The sequence below is a fragment of the Solanum verrucosum genome, unplaced genomic scaffold (genome assembly GCF_900185275.1).
Source record: "Solanum verrucosum unplaced genomic scaffold, falcon-dt-bn FXZP01000100.1, whole genome shotgun sequence".
NCBI lineage: Eukaryota > Viridiplantae > Streptophyta > Magnoliopsida > Solanales > Solanaceae > Solanum > Solanum verrucosum.
In genome coordinates, this window is record NW_026020254.1 from 1,408,565 (window position 1) to 1,428,370 (window position 19,806).

At 32.4% G+C, this 19,806-nt stretch overlaps 2 protein-coding genes and 1 non-coding gene across 7 annotated transcripts; 1 reads left to right on the top strand and 2 right to left on the bottom strand.

Moving 5' to 3' along the window:
* Positions 1–244: 244 nt before the first annotated feature.
* LOC125833188 (uncharacterized) lies at positions 245–5,999 on the bottom strand. Of its 4 annotated transcripts, XM_049512329.1 has the most exons (5): positions 5,665–5,983; positions 4,959–5,114; positions 3,542–3,855; positions 1,235–3,462; positions 245–1,034 (listed from the first exon to the last, which is right to left on the bottom strand). In XM_049512329.1, exons 3-5 carry the CDS (start codon positions 3,719–3,721, stop codon positions 245–247), a joined length of 3,198 nt encoding a protein of 1,065 aa, XP_049368286.1. In that variant the 5' UTR covers positions 3,722–3,855; positions 4,959–5,114; positions 5,665–5,983. The 4 variants fall into 4 exon arrangements, with proteins under 4 accessions (XP_049368286.1, XP_049368287.1, XP_049368289.1 ...); XM_049512330.1 differs by lacking the exon at positions 4,959–5,114 and having other exon boundaries at positions 5,665–5,999; XM_049512332.1 differs by lacking the exon at positions 4,959–5,114 and having other exon boundaries at positions 1,235–3,459; positions 5,665–5,998.
* An 8,307-nt stretch (positions 6,000–14,306) lies between these two features.
* LOC125833220 (uncharacterized) lies at positions 14,307–17,059 on the bottom strand. 2 transcript variants are annotated; one of them, XM_049512366.1, is made up of 5 exons: positions 16,958–17,059; positions 15,631–15,712; positions 15,101–15,550; positions 14,961–15,019; positions 14,307–14,798 (listed from the first exon to the last, which is right to left on the bottom strand). In XM_049512366.1, exons 2-5 carry the CDS (start codon positions 15,671–15,673, stop codon positions 14,568–14,570), a joined length of 783 nt encoding a protein of 260 aa, XP_049368323.1. In that variant the 5' UTR covers positions 15,674–15,712; positions 16,958–17,059; the 3' UTR covers positions 14,307–14,567. The 2 variants fall into 2 exon arrangements, with proteins under 2 accessions (XP_049368323.1, XP_049368324.1); XM_049512367.1 differs by having other exon boundaries at positions 15,631–15,706; positions 16,959–17,058.
* A 1,811-nt stretch (positions 17,060–18,870) lies between these two features.
* On the top strand, positions 18,871–18,954 carry TRNAL-CAA (transfer RNA leucine (anticodon CAA)). Its single transcript has one exon. It is a non-coding gene; the product is annotated as a tRNA-Leu (tRNA).
* Positions 18,955–19,806: the final 852 nt, after the last annotated feature.

Here is a 19,806-nt window from a genome sequence, read left to right on the forward strand (position 1 = left end):
AATCAGTAGAAAAGTTCTCTTTGATAATGGAAGCGTAACTTGTAAGCTAAACATGACTCTATTTTGTATTTTTCAATTTTTACAAGTAAATGCTTACTAAGAATGATAACGGTGCGCAAAAGACCAAAAGTTACATGACCCCAATATTTCATCTAACTTCACTTGACCAGGTGCTCCAATGGGACCTAATTATTTTTACGAGACCACCTATTCTTTGAATTTTCATCTGCAAAACTTCTCTCAACTAACCAAAAGTTACGTGGCCTCTTGTTGGAGATGAGAAATCTTCACCATAATTGGCTGTAAAACCATGTTTCCGGAAGGGCATTCTTGTTCGCTTCATTCTGGCATCAGACCTTATATCTGGAGATCTACTATGCCTTCTTCTGCTGTTGAGGTTTCGTTCTCTCTGTGTATGCCACGAATGGGGAGAAGGTGTTCTAGATCTTGAACGATATCTCCTCTTCGGCAGTGAAATACGAGCTACTCTACTTGAAGCTGGAGAACCAGTTCTTTCTCCTCTGGGTATATACTGAGGCATGCGTAGAGAAGATAAATCACCATCACCAGGTATAAACTCATACCTTTCTTCCCTTACACCTCTTGCAACCCTCTCAGAGACACTTTCAGCACCATTGCGGCTCCGGTAGCCTCTCATTGGTACCATCCTCCTATGGACATCATAATAGTCATCCCTTTCAACAGATGATCTCCTCCTCACAAGTGGCCTGCGCGCACCTTCTGAGGGAAAAATTATTGATTGCTGATGATCTCGAGAGTTTAACCCACCAAACTTGTCAGCAGAATTTTCAAAATTGCAGTGCCTTGAGTAGTTATCACTCTCAGGGTAGCAATTTCTTGAGTAGTTATCACGATAAGCATTTGGGTAGCAATTTCTTGAATTCGAGCTATTCCACTGGCCATTCGTTGCCCCTTTGTCTAGTGAATTATAACCAGATCGATATCTACCAACGAATTTTTCTGGACTAACTTCTCTTACATGCTTATTGTAACAACCAATAAGGTTATGGGGCCTACAAGAATCATCAAGTAAATTATAAGAAAGCAAGACTCAAAGGAAAGAACCATCTTAAGAGGCATCATAGTTAGAAAAACAAATACTCACATGCATTGGTACTAAAATTATCAGGTAATTTATAAGAAAGCAAGACTTTTATGTAAGACTTGAAGGAAAGACACTGTAAAGGACATTAGTCTCGAAAACAGAACCCACCTGTTTTGGTACTTCCGTGCAGCGCTATTCCCATCTGCCACACCCAAATATAGCGATCCTTCAATACGTGACTGTAGCTTCCCTCTGTTTTTCTTTGAACTAATTTCCTCCGTGTATGACCCTCTGAATTCATATGCTGCCATGCGATCAGATGTATGTCCTTTTCTAAAAACATCTTCTTTTCCTCCAATCTTATCACTGAACCTTAGAGTTGTAGATCCAGATCCAGGACCCAACCTTTTATTTCCATCACTATCACCAATGTTATTGTCCTCCCTGTTGAATTGCCTCTTCATAAAGCTTTTTGCAGATCCACCCTTCATAAAATTCACTCTTGGTCCGCTGGTTGACGAGATTCTTTTTTCTGTATTTTGTGAACCATCAGAACCTGCTTCAACCATTTCAGAGGATGGGTAATCACTGGCATCAAAATCCAAGTCAACTCTACCATCTGATGCATAATTAACACATTCATCTTCACCATCCTTAATTTCATTGTCCTCCAAAGAATACATAATTGATCCCTTTAATTCTCCATCCTCAAATGGAGAATCATAGCCAGCCTCAATTCTAGTCACATGCTCTCGACTAATCAGTTGACTATGATCTTCATGAGATATATCAGAATTATGGCTATCTTCAAAAGCCGAAGCACTCCTTGCAAATAGACTAGTATCATCGATCTGCAACCCCTCATTACAGCTTCTTGAGGAGTCCTTCCCAGAAGTTGTGCAGTTTTTCACTTGATTAAATGTTAAGTTATCACTGAACTTAGAAATTACTTCATTCCCTTCTAACTGCATTTGAGAATCAATAGCTAAAATGTTGTCATGTTGCTCCATGGGTTCAACGGTAACAGACTGGCCCTCAACTATTGAGGCCTTCGATGCAGACAAATCTTCACACTTGGATGAATGAAGGCAGAAATATTTTTCTGTAGGATTACTATCAGAACTTTCAATATCCATGACATTCAAAATACTAGTATCAGATACTTCACTGGTTATAGGATCACTACAGTCAATGTATTTAGAGGCATTCTCACAACCAGGCTTTGCTGGGTATGGGACCTCAGATAAAGCAGCTTTATTAAATCCTGCAGCCTTTACAGAAGAATTTCTAATGTGTGTCAAAACTAGGCCATCAGAAGCATTTGTAATTAATCCATTTGAAACAAGCATCCATGAAGCATTATGTGATTTAACTAAAGAAGAATCAGCTAATGATGCATCTCCAGTGACAAGTTCATCAAATGTTTCTCTTTGCGCAGATAAAAAGTCCAAGGCTTTGGTAGAATGGCAAACAATGTTTCCAAACTCACCAGAGATTCTATCATTAACTAAGACTGATTCAAGCTTGCATACTTCAGCAAGCTCATAAACTGTTCTATTTTGATCAGGATGCCCAGAAATGGGTTTATAGTATTCAAAATCCCCTTTTTTATCACAAATTTCTATTTTGAGTTTCTCTTTCTGTGCTCCATTATCTAAGCCATTGGCAAAGGCATTTTCCATAGAGGAATCCTTGGGAGGTTGCACCCATGTTTCCACTAAGGTGTTGAGATCCCAGTGTATTCTGTCGACCTTTGGTGACACTAGTCTACTTACAACTGATGGTTCTTTAAAGTCAGCAAAAACTTTAAGAGCAACAACCGATTCATTAACAGTGGAGGCCTCCATCTTGCTTCCATGCATCATATCTCCTCTACCAGGATCCGTCAACTCCTTCAGGGCCGATATGTCCTTCGGATGAGGAGCAGACCCAGCAAATCCCCCTGGTGCTGCACATGCAACCATAGCATGTGCTTCCTTTGCATTATCAAGGTCACCATCCTTGTCATTAGTGCAAGCAGCATCAGCTAAAAGCGCAATTCCCAAGAAGTCTTCTGAATTGTAAAGTTTCCCAGTAGCAACCTTAGAACTTTTAGCATCTACCAATCTATCACTAAGACCAACTTTACGGGCTACCTTTCTGTCAAATCTCAACGCACGTCCACTAGAACGTGGGTCTGAACTCCAATTATCAGATGAATGGCTATAGATCGAAATTTGCTTGGAGTCTTCTGATGGCATAGGAGTTGCTAGAAGAGATTGTGGTGATAGTGAATCTTCACAGTCAATAGATGGATTTCGAGATTGCGCCAATGAAGTTTGAAGCAAATTCCTTCTTTTCTTAATTGGAACATGTTCATCTTTATCAGAAGACCAACATCCAGCACCATGAATCTGCTAAATATTTAATAGATGCAACAATTAGACACACTAAAAATTGTATTGATAAAAAAATTACAAAAGAATCACAAGGTACCTTGTCAGAATCTGAGCCTGAAAAATCTCCAACCCTCTTAGGACTCCTGTTCATCACCTTCATACCCTCATTGAGGCGTCTAGCAACTGTCCTCCTAGACCGCCTTCCCTTTGTCACAGACTTCCAACTCAGCTCAGCATTTATAGACTTTGCAACTTCCGGACTTACAGTACTAAGCATGTTGCCAGATATGGATCCAATCAACTTACAAACTCCATCCAAAAGTCTTGTGTAACGTTTCAATAGGCTTGTTTCTATTAATTGAACAACTCAAATGTCGATTTTAAATTATCAGGACATGTACACAAGCAAGTCTGCACAATTAAAATATTCCACTTAGCATCGTTAAGTTATTTGAGACTCCGCAATTGCAGTATTTTCATGAGTAAACTAGACACAAATTATAGGAATACTTTTTAACTAGGTTTACATGAATACTTTTTAACTAGGTTTTACCATAGCCACATTGCTTCATACAAACTCAAATTCAGAAGTGTATCTCATTACACATATTAATTGGACAAGGCAGCAAAAGAGAACATAAATATCAATATTTGGGAAGGAGCCAGAGAAAGATTATTAACATAGTTAAATGCTTATTAACCAAAAACAGTTTCAAAATCAGCTGTCATATTGCATAAATATCCGTCTATCTACTCAAATACTATCTTTCGATTGTAATAGCATTCTAGTATTTTCTAGCGACGAGCCCTAATAATAATGCTTACTCATCCCAGCCCTAAACTTTAATGAGCTAGAGGCATGGACGAACTATTAGGGAGGTCATTAGACTTTTAGAAAAAGTCTAATAGTCATTCTGTATTAAACTATTAGCACGTCAAACAAAACAAACAAGGACTTTAAAACATGAAGCAAATAATAGGGGGGAAAAGGGGGGAAGAGAGGCAATGTTGCGGAGGGGGGAAGGGGGGGCAATGTCACGGTGAAGGTACAGACTCCAATTTTGCGCCATTTGTGCATGTAAGATGGGAAAAAAGGTGAAAGCATAGAAAAAAGAGAGATTAAGTAGAGATCTTATATATTTAACAAATTACCTGGGATGAAACAGCTAGCATAAGTAGAGCACACAAAGAGTTAACTATATAGCAATGAAGTAGACCCAGAATTGCCACATGGCAGAGCCAGGAATTTGGTGAAGGGTGTGCAGTTTTTTTCTCAGCGGTGTTAAGGAAATGCAAAATGATATATATATACTCATAATAGCCAATTAATCTTTGTTCACCAAATAATTTCCCGGCGACCATCCTTCCTCTGAGGTGGCTCAGTGGGCAGAATATGATCTCTAGCATATGAATCTAATCAAGAATCATAATTTGAACATATAAATCTAAAAGAGATCACGACATTGAAAACGCAGACATTACAAATGAATCTAAAAGATAGGCAGAAGCTCCACCTAAGGTTTTGAAGCCGAGTCTTTCCAGGAATGGGGACCCGGGAACAATCTGATGATTGGCTTAGGTATCTGGGTATTCAATCCCTCCACTGAGATGCTTAGTTGACTCCTCAACCTCTTGTTTTATGAGCTATTTCTGACCTCCAACCACAGATCCTATGCCACCAGAAAGCACTTAATTCTTCAGCTATTGATTGATATACATGAGGCCAGAAAACAATCATCAAAGATAAGGTTATGGATATTAAAATCCAAATTGGATGGGATTTTGATCAAATCGCAACTTTAATTGCCTCGGCACCAGAGAATCATTATACAGTAGACAAAACAAAGGCACTTTCGGCTTGATCCTGAATCGCAACTTCAATTGCTTCAGCTATTGATTGATATACACGAGGCCAGAAAAGAATCATCAAAGATAAAACTATGGATTTTTAAATCCAAATTGAAAGGAATTTTGATCAAATCGCAACTTCAATTGTCGCGGCACTGGAGAATCAATATAGAGTAGACAAAACAAAGGCAATTCCGGGGTGATCATGAATCTTGAAGCCATTGACAGCTTGAAAAGGAAGGAAATAACCCTAGATTTGTCTTCTAAAACCACATATCTGGTAGTCCCAAACATTGTATATTCTCCTCCGATGATTAGTGAAAAACAATGAACAAAAAATCGCAGAAAAGCATTAGCTAGGGTTTTCAATACCTGTTAATTTTCTTCCCAACCAACAAAAATTAAACCTGCCGACAAGTAAAGATTCCGCGACAACTTCTTCTACTCAAAACTTGACGATGCTTTTCAAAAGAATGCGATTTTCGCAGAAACAACTAATCTTCAGGTCTCGCTAACAGAAACAATGGCAAATTCTTCTTCTTCTTGATATATTGGTTTAATTATGTGAATGAAGAAAACAAAACAAATCTCAGCCGGAAAACTCGATCGGCGACGGAAATCACTCGCCGGAAACTAGCCTTGCGAAAGTCGACGTTTTGTTGTAATTCTTCTTCTCTTCCTCACAAGCCTGGGGAAGGATATGACACAAGTTGAAAGGAGTGGAACGCCACGTATTTAAGGTTGTCTTTGTGACCAAATTGCCCTTGTCTGCGTGCTTAATTTACCCTTGATACCCTATCTGGCTTCAAAACCTAAAAGCCCAAACCCTATTTTATTATTTGTTTTTTGAAAATTACCGTCAGCACTCAACAGTGTTGGAGCGGCATTCTCTGACGTTTTTGCCCTCCAAACCCAGATAAATTACAGTTAAACCTTGATTTGCGCAAATTAACAATTTTGGTTGTAGTAATTTGCAATTGAGTAAGCTAGATAATTTTGGATAATTCGTCTTATGCTATACTCTTACTTTTTTTTTTTTTTTTTTTTTAACTTTTATTTGTCCACTATTCTAAAAATAAATTTTAATTATCCTACTCACTCATAATTAAGTTCAAAAAAAATTGTTCAACAATTTCATTTATTGGTGATCGAAACATAAATGAATAAATTAATCTACATTATATATATTCATTTAAAATTTATAACATGATTCGGATTATATTAAATTCATGAATATATTAATCCAAATAAATATTATGAATTAATATAATTGGATTAATTATTTAAGTCCAATAAATATGAATTTAATTAAAGTCCAAATTAATTGATTTGAGTTACAATAGATAAACCTATTTTACTAAGCTCAATTTCATTTCATCCTAGATGCCTATTTTGGTGCCAAAGTAGCAAATGACGTTGCATGTCAAGTCAAACAAGAAGTCGATAGAATCATGACATATGTCAGAAATGACAAGCATGCTTCATAAAGCTCATATGTCATATCACTTAAATTTGATTGGCCAAAGGGAATCTTGTACCAATCACAACTCATCTATTCTAAAACTATAAATAGGGTCCTCGTAATTTAGAAAAGGGATAGAAGAAAATTTTAAACAAGAAGCTAGAGAAAAACTCGTGGTACAAACGCCATAAATTTCTCTATAAGCTACAAGTTTAAGAGCTCGAGCATTCAAGTTTGTTCAAGTTCAAGTTCATCGAAGATTCAAGAAGAAGTTTTAAAGCCCTTGAATCCAAGATCAAGCTCAAGAGCCCTTGAATTATATCTGAAAAGAGGAATCATAGAGATTGTAACACTCATACTTTAAATCAACAAATACGATTGTTGCGATACTTTTCCGTTCTTGATTATTATTTTCTCGACGTGAATTTTATTGTCAACAATATATTCAACGATTTATGAAAATATTACATTTTATTAGTACAAGCTATCATTTATAGAGGCGGACCTACATTCAAAGTTAGGTCCACATGCACTCATTAATTTCGAAAAAAATCATGTATATATATGTATATCTATTTTAGACAAAAACTATGATATAATTAATAGTGCACTTATAAGGAGCATAGGAATTTCTTGTACTGTTGGTGCAAGTCTAAGGTATCATTTGCGTGACCAAGATTCAAATTCAACACTCATAATTATCATCATTATATATTTATTCAAACTAACACGCGTTAACCATATTATATTACTTGATCATAATAGTTTTGTGTAAATGATTGAAAGCAATTATACTTAATTCTCAAGTGAGATGAGAGTTGTTGATAATTACATTATATATAATGTAACCAGGGGCGGTTCAACAGATCTCGTGACCTAAGGCAAAATCATATTAAGAGGCCCTTAAATTTATTTTTATCAAAATTTATACACTAACATATGCAACAGATTAATCATTAAGAAAAAAATAACAAATTTCACACACACAAAAATATATATATTAGGAAGAAGAGTACAAAAAATAAAGTGGTGAATTATCGATGTTAAGATTCAAAACTCAAATTGAAATTTTAATTTGGCTATCATCACAAATAAGAAAAAGGAAAGAACATACATAACTTAATAGTTGAAGTTTTGAGCATGGATAGTATCAAAAATATATACACCTTCTTATCAAATGTCTGATCAATTTAAATGGCATAATTCATTCCATTAAGTAGCATTCATCGGTGAATATTGAAAATAAATTATAATTTTTTCATCTAATATACTCCCTCTGACCAACTATTGACTTGGCACCCCCCTTAAAAACTATAAATAAAAGGGTAATTTTTCTATATTACCCTTTAAATATAATAAATACAATGTCTTGAAAAATATAATAGGGAAATAACTATAATTAATGGTAAGGGTAAATTAAGAACTAAGTGTAAAATTGTCCATTGATTTTATAAAATGGACAAATATTGTTAGACATCCCAAAATAGTATAGTGGACAAGTATTGTTGGACGGTGGGAGTATTAAATTAAAACGAAAAGAAAACTTGTGCATGAATGCTTTTGTCTTCACACAGTTTAAGAAAAGATTGAAAACAAATTCAGTATGTTATCGATATATATAAATTAGTTCCTATATAAAAAAATTAAAATTTAAAATTAAAAGTTAAAATAAATATATCAAATAATGCGTGAAAAGATTATGAGAATTCATAAACTTATTAGTATAATATACTCTCAAGCAAGTAATAATAAAAAATATACAATAACAAATTTATTTATATAAAATATATAATATATAATAAAATTGATAATAATAATTTAAATAAATTTGGGGCCTTCAAATTTTTGGGGCATAAGGCAATGGCCTCACTGGCCAAGCCTTAGAGCCGCCCCTGAATGTAACATTTCAACTTACATTTTTCCTTTTCAAAGATAATATAAGGATGAAAATATTTCAAGAATTTCTAGGTTTAATTTTGCGATGTTGTTTAATTTATTTATTTTTCAATTAGAACTGTTATTAATATAGTACATTACGAATGGTAAGATGATCTTCAATGACAAATAACCCATGAAATGAGCTTTTGGCCCTTAAAATCACTTATATATATAAAAATAAGGGATAAGGGTCTGAAAAATACCTCAACTTTGGTCAAATTTGTTGTTGCGATAATAAACTTTCATGAGGACCTATTACCTCCCTAGACTATTTAATACCGTATTTTTTATCCCTTGAACTATTTAATAGTGTATTTTAAAGGTATATATGTGCCCACGTGGACACATTTAAAATACACTATTAAATAGTTCAGGGGATAAAAAATACGGTATTAAATAGTCTAGGGATGTAATAGGTTGTTATGAAAGTTTAGTATCGCAACAACAAATCCAACCAAAGTTGGGTATTTTTCAGACCCTTATCCCTAAAATTAATGAACAAAAGAAATAATTTTACAATTTTCATATATGTATTTATCGATCTCATGTGTTATAGACTTATAGTTTACCAATCTAATATATAAAATATTTTCCTTTTTATATATTATATTTTTAGAGGTGAAAATCTTTCTTCTTATTGAAGATAATATCTATGTGATTCTTGAATTTTTGACCTAGTCTTTGTTGTTATGAGAACTTTGTTTTGCGCATTAAATGGTTGAGGTAGAAAATAGAGATTGGACATGTGTGGCTGTGAATGGATGATGTTGCTAACTTCTCATGAACTTGGCCAAGACTATTTCTATCCTCGTATTGTCGATGTTGATTTCAGTGTATAACGATATGTTTGAATTGGTTTTATATTTAAATTGAAAATTATGTAAAAAATTTAAAATTTGTGATTAAATACATCTTAATGTTTATATAATTATAAAAAAAATTAGCATTAAAGATAAAATGAAATATGTGAAACTTATCATATTGAAATTTAAAACATCAATCTTTTTTTTTTAATTTTATTTTAAGAGAAAAAGTTTGTAGCATAAACTAGAGTAGAAAATGGTATCTTTTTTACCCGGTATATGCCATCAGTTCTTGAGTTTGGAATCATATGTATATCACTTATATGAGTATGATTGATTATGTTTGGATTGACTTATAAGTCAAAAGCTAGAAGATACATACTTTTAACTTTTGATTTATTTTTTAAAAAATTATTAACCTAAATGTGAGGGTTTAAAAACATTTTTTAATCTTTCCATACACCTCAAAGACTAAAAAATATATATTTAAAAGTCAAACACATCTAATAGTAAGTTGATCTAAACGGACAATACTGCATTTTCTGAGTTGACGAGTGGATGTAGGAGCTAAAAATTTACTGCTAGGGTCAATTGGTTTGAAAGCAAGTTATGTAGAAATCAATAATGTCAAAATTGCATTATACTACAAATTAATAACAAGTAATGCAAGATTAGTAATATTGCAACTATAATTCAAATATTACAATACAAAAATTGCAACGTAAATATTGTTATGTAGGAATTATTAATCAATTGAAAACAAAAGAAATCTTTTTAAAACATAATAAAGTTGTTTGAAGGGTATAATTTTTGGCATACTACCTTTTAGGAAAAATTACTGAAATACACGTCTTATGTTTCCCTTATTTATAACTTTCCATTTTAGTTCTAAAAACCTCTAAAATCTCTTATTTCTCTAATAGTTCTAAATTATTTTATAATGTATCCGAGCTAGTCTTTAATGTATCCAAGCTACATATTATATTCGGTTTATTTTATAATGTATCCGAGCTACATATTATGTATCCGATTTATTTTACTTTTTCAAGGATTAATGTAATTACAAAATAAATAGAGATAGATTGTAATTTCATATTAAAACTATGTGATTCCTAAAATTTATACCTTTTATCCTCAAATTTCTGGTTAATTTAAATTTACAGTGTAAGCCCAATTTAAGAGGAAAATGTTCTTTATTCTCTAACAAAAAGTTTTTTATTTAAAATTTAAATTTGAGACCTTTAACTTTTATTTTATTTTAAAAAAAGGAAAAGTGTTCCTCCCACCAAAACCGATTCTACATATTTTGTGACTATCGCTGAAGATGAAAAAAACTGATAATTGGAAATGTCAAAGGAACAGTTCCAAAGAAGTTGACTGACATGTTTACAACACACGAGTTTACAACACTGCTTTAGAATTAGAGTCACACTAGGATAGACTACTTATATCGACTAGGCTGCTATTTATTGTACTAGTTGAGTCGACTAGGATTAGATTACGACTAAAATTATATTCCAACTAGGATTATATTATTTATAATTATTTTATTATTATAGTAGTAATAAATATTGTAGTAGGACTCTAAGTATAGTTAACTTAGGACTCTATAATTTTCTTCCATAGTATGTACTTAACAATTTTATTCATCAATACAATCCTTAATTTCTCAATACTTTACGTGAGATTTCTACAAATATTACATCTAGTTATTTAGTTTTTCAATTGAATACCAATCAGTAGAATTTCTTCAAAATATAAAAATCAGTATACCTACAACCCGCCATGATAAAGGTGAAAATTTTGTTTGATTCAAATTTCAAACATTTTTCCCACTTCCCGCCACTCCACATGTTCTTTGCGCGCACGGTCCAAAAAAAAGGATTGGATTATATGTCTGTAAGGGGTCGTTTATTAGGGGAACAAAACGGAGGGATTAGTAATGGAGGAATTAGTAATATAGGGTATATTTTTTATCAAGTGTTTGATTCATTACTTTTGACATCATCCTGTGTTTAGATTAAAACTCTACAAAAAGCTTCTTTCCAATTATACTCTTGCATTATTATGAGATTTTCTATTTTAGGTAATCGATCAAGGTAGATAATTGCCGGGACAATATTATTTTTTATAACCTTCTAGCTAGGAGAAACAATTTGTTGTCATGTTTGCTATTTTCTCACTTGAATTATTTGAGGATAAACAATTATTATCTTAATAAATTAATCACTTAAAAAAAGTTAATTTTCGATTTAGAACTACTTTAAAATCGAAAAGACGGTAAATAATAGTAAAATCGAATAAATCATCTACATTTACAATAAAAATTACAAGTTATAGTTTTATTATGTATGCAATTTATAAATGGTTCAAATACAAATAAATAGAAATCACATATAAATCAACAAATAATATATTGAATCAAGATCACAAACGTCATGTGGTGATATATTTACCTTTTCAATTAGTAAATGTTAAAGAACTCGTATTTTAAATATTGTATTGATATGTGTTGCATTTATTTATTAATAAACAACTCTCTCTAAATAATAAAATTTGTTAGCTAATTTATTTAAATAAATTTCTAGTACAAATATAAAACATAAAATCAAGAAAATAAATAAAATGATTTGAGGGATATTTTTGTCGTTACATAAATAATCTCATGATATTAAATCCAACGTATTACTAATACCACCAAATGGAAGGTATTAGTAATACCTCATATAATACCATGTAGGGTGTATAACTAATCCATGAATTAGTTATACCTAGGCCCAAAAATTCTACCAAACATAGTAGTACTAAATAATACCATACATAATACATGGATTATTTCTCCTAATACCTCCTACCAAACGACCCCTAAATCTTACTCGTATATATAATGAATTTTGAAATCACTTAGTCGTTTGGTAGAATGTACAAAATTAATGATTTATAGAGTGTATTAGTCATGCTTGTATGAGTTATATATAAATTATTTTTATGCATTATTTGATTTGGTGTATTAAAAATAACATGCATTGTACAAAAAGTTATTTATATCCTACACAATTATGGTGAAAAAGATATAAAAGTGATTTTGAGGGTAATTGTGTTTTTAAAATGACAATGCATGCATTAAATCTCTTTTCATTACTAATACCTAGAAAACCATGATATCAATACATCCTCAATACACAATAGATTGTATAACTAACATACACAATATGAAAAAATGTATAAAATAATAAATGTATTAATTTTGCTAATATACTCTATCAAACAACCCCAGATTTTTATATATACATTAAAAAAGAAATACTTTATACATAAAATGTACTTATTTTTATTGCAGAGATTTGAATGAACATCTACTATCTGCTCCTTCTGGATTCGCCTCTGATTATAAAAGCAATTTTTTTTTGGCATCGGACAGATCACATAGCATCTGACATCTTTTTTTATTGCTTTAGTTACACGGTGAGAATGACATCAATCATGGGTCCCACCTGTTCGGCATCAAAAGTCAAAAGGTGCCAACCGTGTTTAAAGAAAGAAAAAAAAGGACAATTTCCTATTTCCTTATTTAAAAAAAAATATGTTTAAAAAGAAAAATATTTATTTATTTTAAATTTATTACGTAATAATAAGAGAGTTTTTGGACTAAAACTATCTTGTTCATTTCATAAAATTTAAGAATATTCGTAATCATATTGCAACCCTAGGATTAATTCTCTCAAACACACCACGTAGACATATTATTAATAATATGGAATTTAGGCATAAACTCAAAGGTTGGTCGAAATTAAATCTCCCTGCACATTAGCCTGGTAACAACTAGACCAGGGTTCACTGCAAGCAGTGGAACTAATATAATCCCATATGTTATTAGACTGATTCTTTTTATTGGAATGTTTACTCAAATAGTCGGTCAAATTCATTATTTAATTTTCTTAATCTGTAAACATGAATTATATATATATGGTCACACGTATATTATACTTCCAATGGCTAGTTTTAACTTAAGCGATATGAAGGATTAACGTTATTCATAACTCCATTCGGTTAGATCATAATTAATTTGCACGGCAATATTACAAAATAGAATAAATCATGTCATATGCTTGTATTTTTGTATGTAGATTTGGGAGAGACTGATAGAATTGTGACAAGGAGGAAAGTGAAGAAAGAAAAGTTTTATAACGAGTCAGTCCGATAAAATTACAAACAACTCATTCATTTTCAATTTATAAACAATATGAGCTCGAAACTTTCTTTCTAACTCTCATTTAGACAATAAAGTGATAGCTTATTAGTAGATTAATCGAGCACTATGAATGAGAAAAAACAAACTACACTGAATTTTTAGCACATACAATCATTGTGTCATTGAAAGATGTTGGGGTAGTGATTGCCGAATTCAGAAAAAGAGTCGAAAGAATACCCTCTCGTTGAAAGAAGGTGCTTCCGGTTCTGTCAATGCTTGAGATAGATATGTAAAAATAGATCTGATTACATGTATCCTTAATCCTAAATGGAATGTAACAATGTAGGGATCCATATGTAAACATAGTCTCTGTTTTCCAGGCACGATTGACAAACAAGTCAACATTAATAGCAGATCTAATTTCGCGATAAAAGAGCTCTGTTTCCAAACAAATTCGTATACCAATGTTGACTTGACAACATGCTTGACAAATCAATTGAAGATAAAAAAAAAATGTCAACATTACAAAATTTAGATCAAAGTTACTCCTCTTGGTGCAATACTTTATACAACCTTGTAGACAACGAGATAAAGAAACAAAGGCAAAAAAGTCTAAACAAGAGAAGGTGTAAATGACTACTCCAGCAATTCATAAACATCTGAAACAGGAAATTAAGTTTTACAATAGAAGGAACAGAATCCAAAACATCAGTTAATATGACGAAAATGTAAAATCATGTGAGACGAAGGAGCTAGTCTGCCTTTTTGCCGCAAAACCAGAAAGAACTAAGCAAGTTCAACAGTCATTTAGCCAACTAATTGATGACCACCAGAAATGAATTGGGGTGCTTGGGGATCATGAATCTCAAAGAATACATCATCAATACTTCAGTCGATCAGGTGTTCCAGTCAAGGTGAAACATGGATCGCTGACATCTTTCCAGCTCATATATGATAGCTTTGGTGATATTGGAGATCCCAGAGAAGGTGAAGAGTCTCCAGAAGTTCCCTTTTTTTCACATTTAGGAACCTGATCACACATCAGCAGTTCTGGCATCTCCTCTACCTCAAAGTGCTTCTTCACAGGGGTCTCTAGCTGGTACGTCAAAGACTGATTCACAAATAAACCAACAGAAAAAAGGTTCATAAGCAACTCTAATTTCACAGAATCATAAGACTACATGATTTAAGATAACTAGGACCATGAAAAATAACTGATAAAAGCTATGGGGATCAAACAAATTATTAAAGAAGTAACCGAAATCCTACTCACCATTGACTTCATTGAGAGTTTAGACACGCGTGGAGATGCTAGTAGCCGCACAGGGATATCTGTCATATGAAATCAGATTATTAACTGCTTCATAAAACAACAAAAAGACATAGTTTGCTCAATTGTAACTTTCTTATTACCATTCTCTAGTCCAACTTCCTTCAGAAAAAAGTCCATGTCGATCACCTTCCTCTGTGCTTTAATGCACTTCTTATGATCATGCAGAAATTGTTCTTCAGCTACAGAAGTTGGAATATTTGCTGCTGCAGCAGCACTCAATTTCTTATCAAGTCCCTTCTTGGACCCCTGCTTTGCTGATGGCTTGCTCGAGTTTGTAAGATCAGTGAGAGCTTTCCTACCACCCTTGTCAGGTACTTTAGCAAGGTTATCTTTTGTCCCAGAAATAAATTTGTTTTTGGTGGCATTAAGATCTTTCCCGATGGAAATAACACTCGCGGAGTTTTTCTTTGATGCCTGCAGAGAAGAAGGCTTTGCTGAGTTAGAGATGTCATTAAGTGCTTTTCTTCCGCCAAGTCCTCCTCCTTTCTTCAGGGCTTTGGAAGTATCATTCTTTCCAAACAAAGAAGCACCTGTGAAAAATAAATTTTAGTGAACCAACAGAAGTATATCATAGCATTATACTCTCAGGTTGATGTAATGAGGTTTCTACCATCAAAATGTATATTGATATTCTGATCCTGAAGCATAGCCATGTCTTTGTGTCCCAACAGAATTTGAAGAAGATCCTGCACCATGTAAAAATGAGGTTATAACATGAAATGAGAGCAAGACATGATTGATCACATACAGAAAGTACAAGCAACAACAACAAACAATTGAGTGATGTAAGCATCAAATAATTTTTATGTTACATTTCAATTCAGTGCGTATAGATTTATATTCTCTATTCAATGACTTAGAATAACATCTGCAGTGGTAGCACGAAACAGATTTAGCAAAGATAAAAAAAGCTAGTAATAGCTTTTCAAGATAAGCAGATCAAATTCTGCCCAATAAAGGGCATATGGAAAAAGAAAGATTCTCTGTAATGTGATACCTATCAATGCTGCCATCTTCAAGACGGCAACTAAATATAGACAGTTACTACATTACTGAAGACATAGTCTTTTGCCTAACATACCAGGTCATCTAGTTTAGCAACAAAGAAATGAACATTATATACAAAAACCAAAGCTTAAACAACATTACTTTATAAGAAGCAATGTGTATAAACTCTATATTCACCGCAACCATGTAAGAACCATTTGCTTTGCAGTAATAGCAAGAAACATAACTATCAATCGCGGAAAGAGGGTAAGAAAAAGATGCCCAAATATAACGCCAAACAGGGAGTCGTTTGGCCATAACATTTTATCCACTTTTTTCCATTCGCCATCTAAAATTCCAAATACAACTTCAAACAACCAAAACCCCTGTTGTCACTTTTTACACTTCCAAACAACCAAATATTATTGGCAAAAACTATAACCAAACATAACTCCAACAACAACCCAATGTAGTCACAGAAGCAGTATTTGGGGAGGGCAAGTTTACGCAGACTTAATCCTACTTAACTAAATGATTCCGAGACATTGTCTGTTATTCAATTTTTGCTAACATTGCAGTAGAAAGATGCCTCTTTTTTTAACATTCTTGTTTGTAAAGGGGAAAATATGACTGCTAGAGTTGCTGGGTTATGGTTATGATCTTACTTAAGTACCTAGGGTTTCTATCAAGATCAGATCGCAACAATTCCCTTTAATCTATCAAAGAAAAACCCTAGAATAACTCCATATGGAGAACAAAAAATTGAGATTAAAAACTATTTTCAACTTAAACCCTAAAATTGAAGAAACCCCAATTGAAAAATGTACAAGATTCGAGAATTGAACACAGTTCCATAGCAGTTAGACGAAAATAATTACTACTACTAATTTTTCTCAGCGATTAAATCTCAGCGAAAAGATGATAGATAGCAGAAGAACAGAAAAAACTCACAAAATAGAGAAATTTACAGCCTTCTTCAGAGAATTTGCACACAATATTATCAAGCTTTCTTCTCAGTATGTTGATGATTTCTCAAAATTATTTTGTGTTTTTCGTCAGAGGTTTAAAGTTGAAGAACAGGCGGAAGTAAATATAGAGGGACGATCTTCCCAACGGTCATATTTCTCCCCCTTTTACTAAATTGCCCTGCTTTTACATGGTAATTACAAGAATGGTAATTAGGCGATGTTCGGTATTCCCAACTAGGTGTGTGGACGTTGGGGATATTTGCTTCAAGATTTTCTAAGTTTGATAGCAGTAATTCGATAATCGGTAATTAAAAATAGATACGCTGCATGTAATTTGATAATTATGTATTGAAGAGTAAGATGTATTGAGAAAACAGTTTTTTTTTTAAAAATATTTAACACGTTAACTTTTAGAGAAATTACATATCATCTACTCATTCTCAAACTCTAAAATAATGAGTTTTTGGGCGTAGGTCAATCAAGACATCCAAATCACTCGTTAATGTTACTCATCATACATATAGTAAACAATTCATTAAAAGGGGTGGACATTTGATATTCGATCTGATTTTTAAAGTTCAATTTTGATAATTCAATATTAAAAATAGCAAACGAATATCTCAATGATAGATACAACGATATTGACGATGACGTGTGTGCTATTCAGAGGCGTATCTAGAGGGGGTTCCGTGGGTTCACGTGAACCCATGCTCCCCTCTCTAGATAATATATAGTAGTGTTATATTTTTTTTAAAAATATTTAAATATAGAGGTGTGAACCCACGTTAAAAGTAGCATATAATAATATGATGATGATTGGGTGCACCTCTCTCAGTAAAGATAGAAATTTAAATCTTATATCTATCTTATTTTTATTAGTAACACCCCTCCAAGTGGTTATCGGTAACACTTTTGACGTTTCAATCAATTTTTCTTTTGTTTTTTTGCTTTAATCTTTCAAAATTTTCAAGTGTGTAACATTGGAAATTCCTAAAAAAAATTAGCACGGTATAATTTTTATATAATTAAATCAAATGTGTATATTAAAATTTAAAACTAGTAGTATTATATATGTTGGACCTATAATTTTTAAAATTTAACAGTTCAGTGTTAAGAACGTAAAGGTCAAACCGATCAAACTTATATCTTAGATGCATATTTTCGTAATAGTGCATCCATCCTTCCGAAATCCTGGATACGCCTCTGGTGCTATTCCCTTTTATTAGTGAGTAATGTATAAATATACATATGACTATGAAAAGTAGATGCTAAATCTGATCAAAGTTTGATATTACTAATTCGATAATCGATAATTAAAAGTAGATAAGTTGTATGTAATTCGATAATTATGTATTGAAGAGTAAGATATTTTAAGAACGTAGTTTTTCTTATATTTTACATGTTAACATTTAGAGAAATTACATATAGAGGTTAGATACTCATTCTCAAACTCTAACATTATGAGCTTTTTGGTGTAAGTCAATCAATACATCCAAATCACTCGTTAATGTTACTCATCATATATATGGTAAACAATTCATTAAAAAGGGTGGACATTTGATATTCGATTTGATTTTTAAAGTTCAATTTTGATGATTCAATATTAAAAATAGCTAACGAATATCTCAATGATAAGAAAAGTGATGTTAACAATGACGTGTGTGCTATTTCAATTTGCTTTTAAGATCCCTTTCTTTAAAGTTCCACAAACTTATAAATTGTAATGAATAAATTTTGCAACTACTTTGATATATTTAATTTGGATTTGGACCTTCTCCATAGTTGTTCATTCCAATTGTTTACATTTCCTCAAGAGTTTGGGAAAATTGCCGTAAGCATGGTACTTTTTTTTTTTATATAACTTGTTCAAAAATGTAGAAAATTGTTATCATCAAGTCAGGATGGCCGAGTGGTCTAAGGCGCCAGACTCAAGTTCTGGTCTTCGTAAGAGGGCGTGGGTTCAAATCCCACTTCTGACATTTTATTTTTTACATTTCCAAATCATAGTTTATATGATTGGCAAATATCATGTTTATATGAAACCAAAAATGAGTTTGTAAGAGTTTTGGGTATTGATCAAGATTAGTGGAATGAGTATGGATCCTTCAAGCATACGGGAATTTATCAAGCATATGAATTTCTAATTCTAAATAAACATGCTCGAAAATATTATGATATATAAACAATCTAAAGTGAAACGAGTCTGAAGTCCACTAAGCATATTATAGATATACAAACAATCTAAGTGAAACGAGTCTGAAATCCACTAAGCATATTATAGACGTCTTTAATTCTAAGAACTTGGCTGCTTTGCATTTAGACATTACTAATAGTTGCCTTTCAATTCATTTCATGGAAGCACTCACACTAAATTGATAAATTTTGGCATTCTTAATGAATATCTAAAATACTTTATCATCGAAGGCCGTAGAGATATCGTAAGTGACCCTCCATCTTTATTCAAAAGTTTCGAATTTGAGTTTTCGTACATAATAAAGTTATTTTTTTATAGAAAGTGTTTTACCTCCTAAAATGAATTTACCTGGTACAAATCTATATTAATCAAGCTTCAAAATGGATAATAGAAATTGGGTTGGAGACAAAAATAAATAAATTATTGCACTAATATATACACAAACTGATATGTTAAGTTATGCTGCAATCTAAATTTATACACATAGGTTTGTTGTATGAAGTTTTTTTATTATTATTTTGACGTTGTTTAATTGATTTTGTGCGTATAATCTGTATAAGCTGAACATATTTCAATACACCATTTTTATACACATGATGTATAATATCATACTCAAATGGTAGAAAAACATTGTGTA

Excerpts from the sequence above, each read along its gene's own strand:
- LOC125833188 (XM_049512330.1), bottom strand. The coding sequence starts at position 3,721 with ATGCTTAGTACTGTAAGTCCGGAAGTTGCAAAGTCTATAAATGCTGAG. Across the intron at positions 3,463-3,541 it reads CAGGCTCAGATTCTGACAAG|CAGATTCATGGTGCTGGATG; the intron begins GTACCTTGTGAT and ends TTAAATATTTAG. Across the intron at positions 1,035-1,234 it reads GCACGGAAGTACCAAAACAG|GCCCCATAACCTTATTGGTT; the intron begins GTGGGTTCTGTT and ends TGATTCTTGTAG.
- LOC125833220 (XM_049512366.1), bottom strand. The coding sequence starts at position 15,673 with ATGGCTATGCTTCAGGATCAGAATATCAATATACATTTTGATG. Across the intron at positions 15,551-15,630 it reads TATCAATATACATTTTGATG|GTGCTTCTTTGTTTGGAAAG; the intron begins GTAGAAACCTCA and ends TATTTTTCACAG. Across the intron at positions 14,799-14,960 it reads AACTCTCAATGAAGTCAATG|TCTTTGACGTACCAGCTAGA; the intron begins GTGAGTAGGATT and ends TTTGTGAATCAG.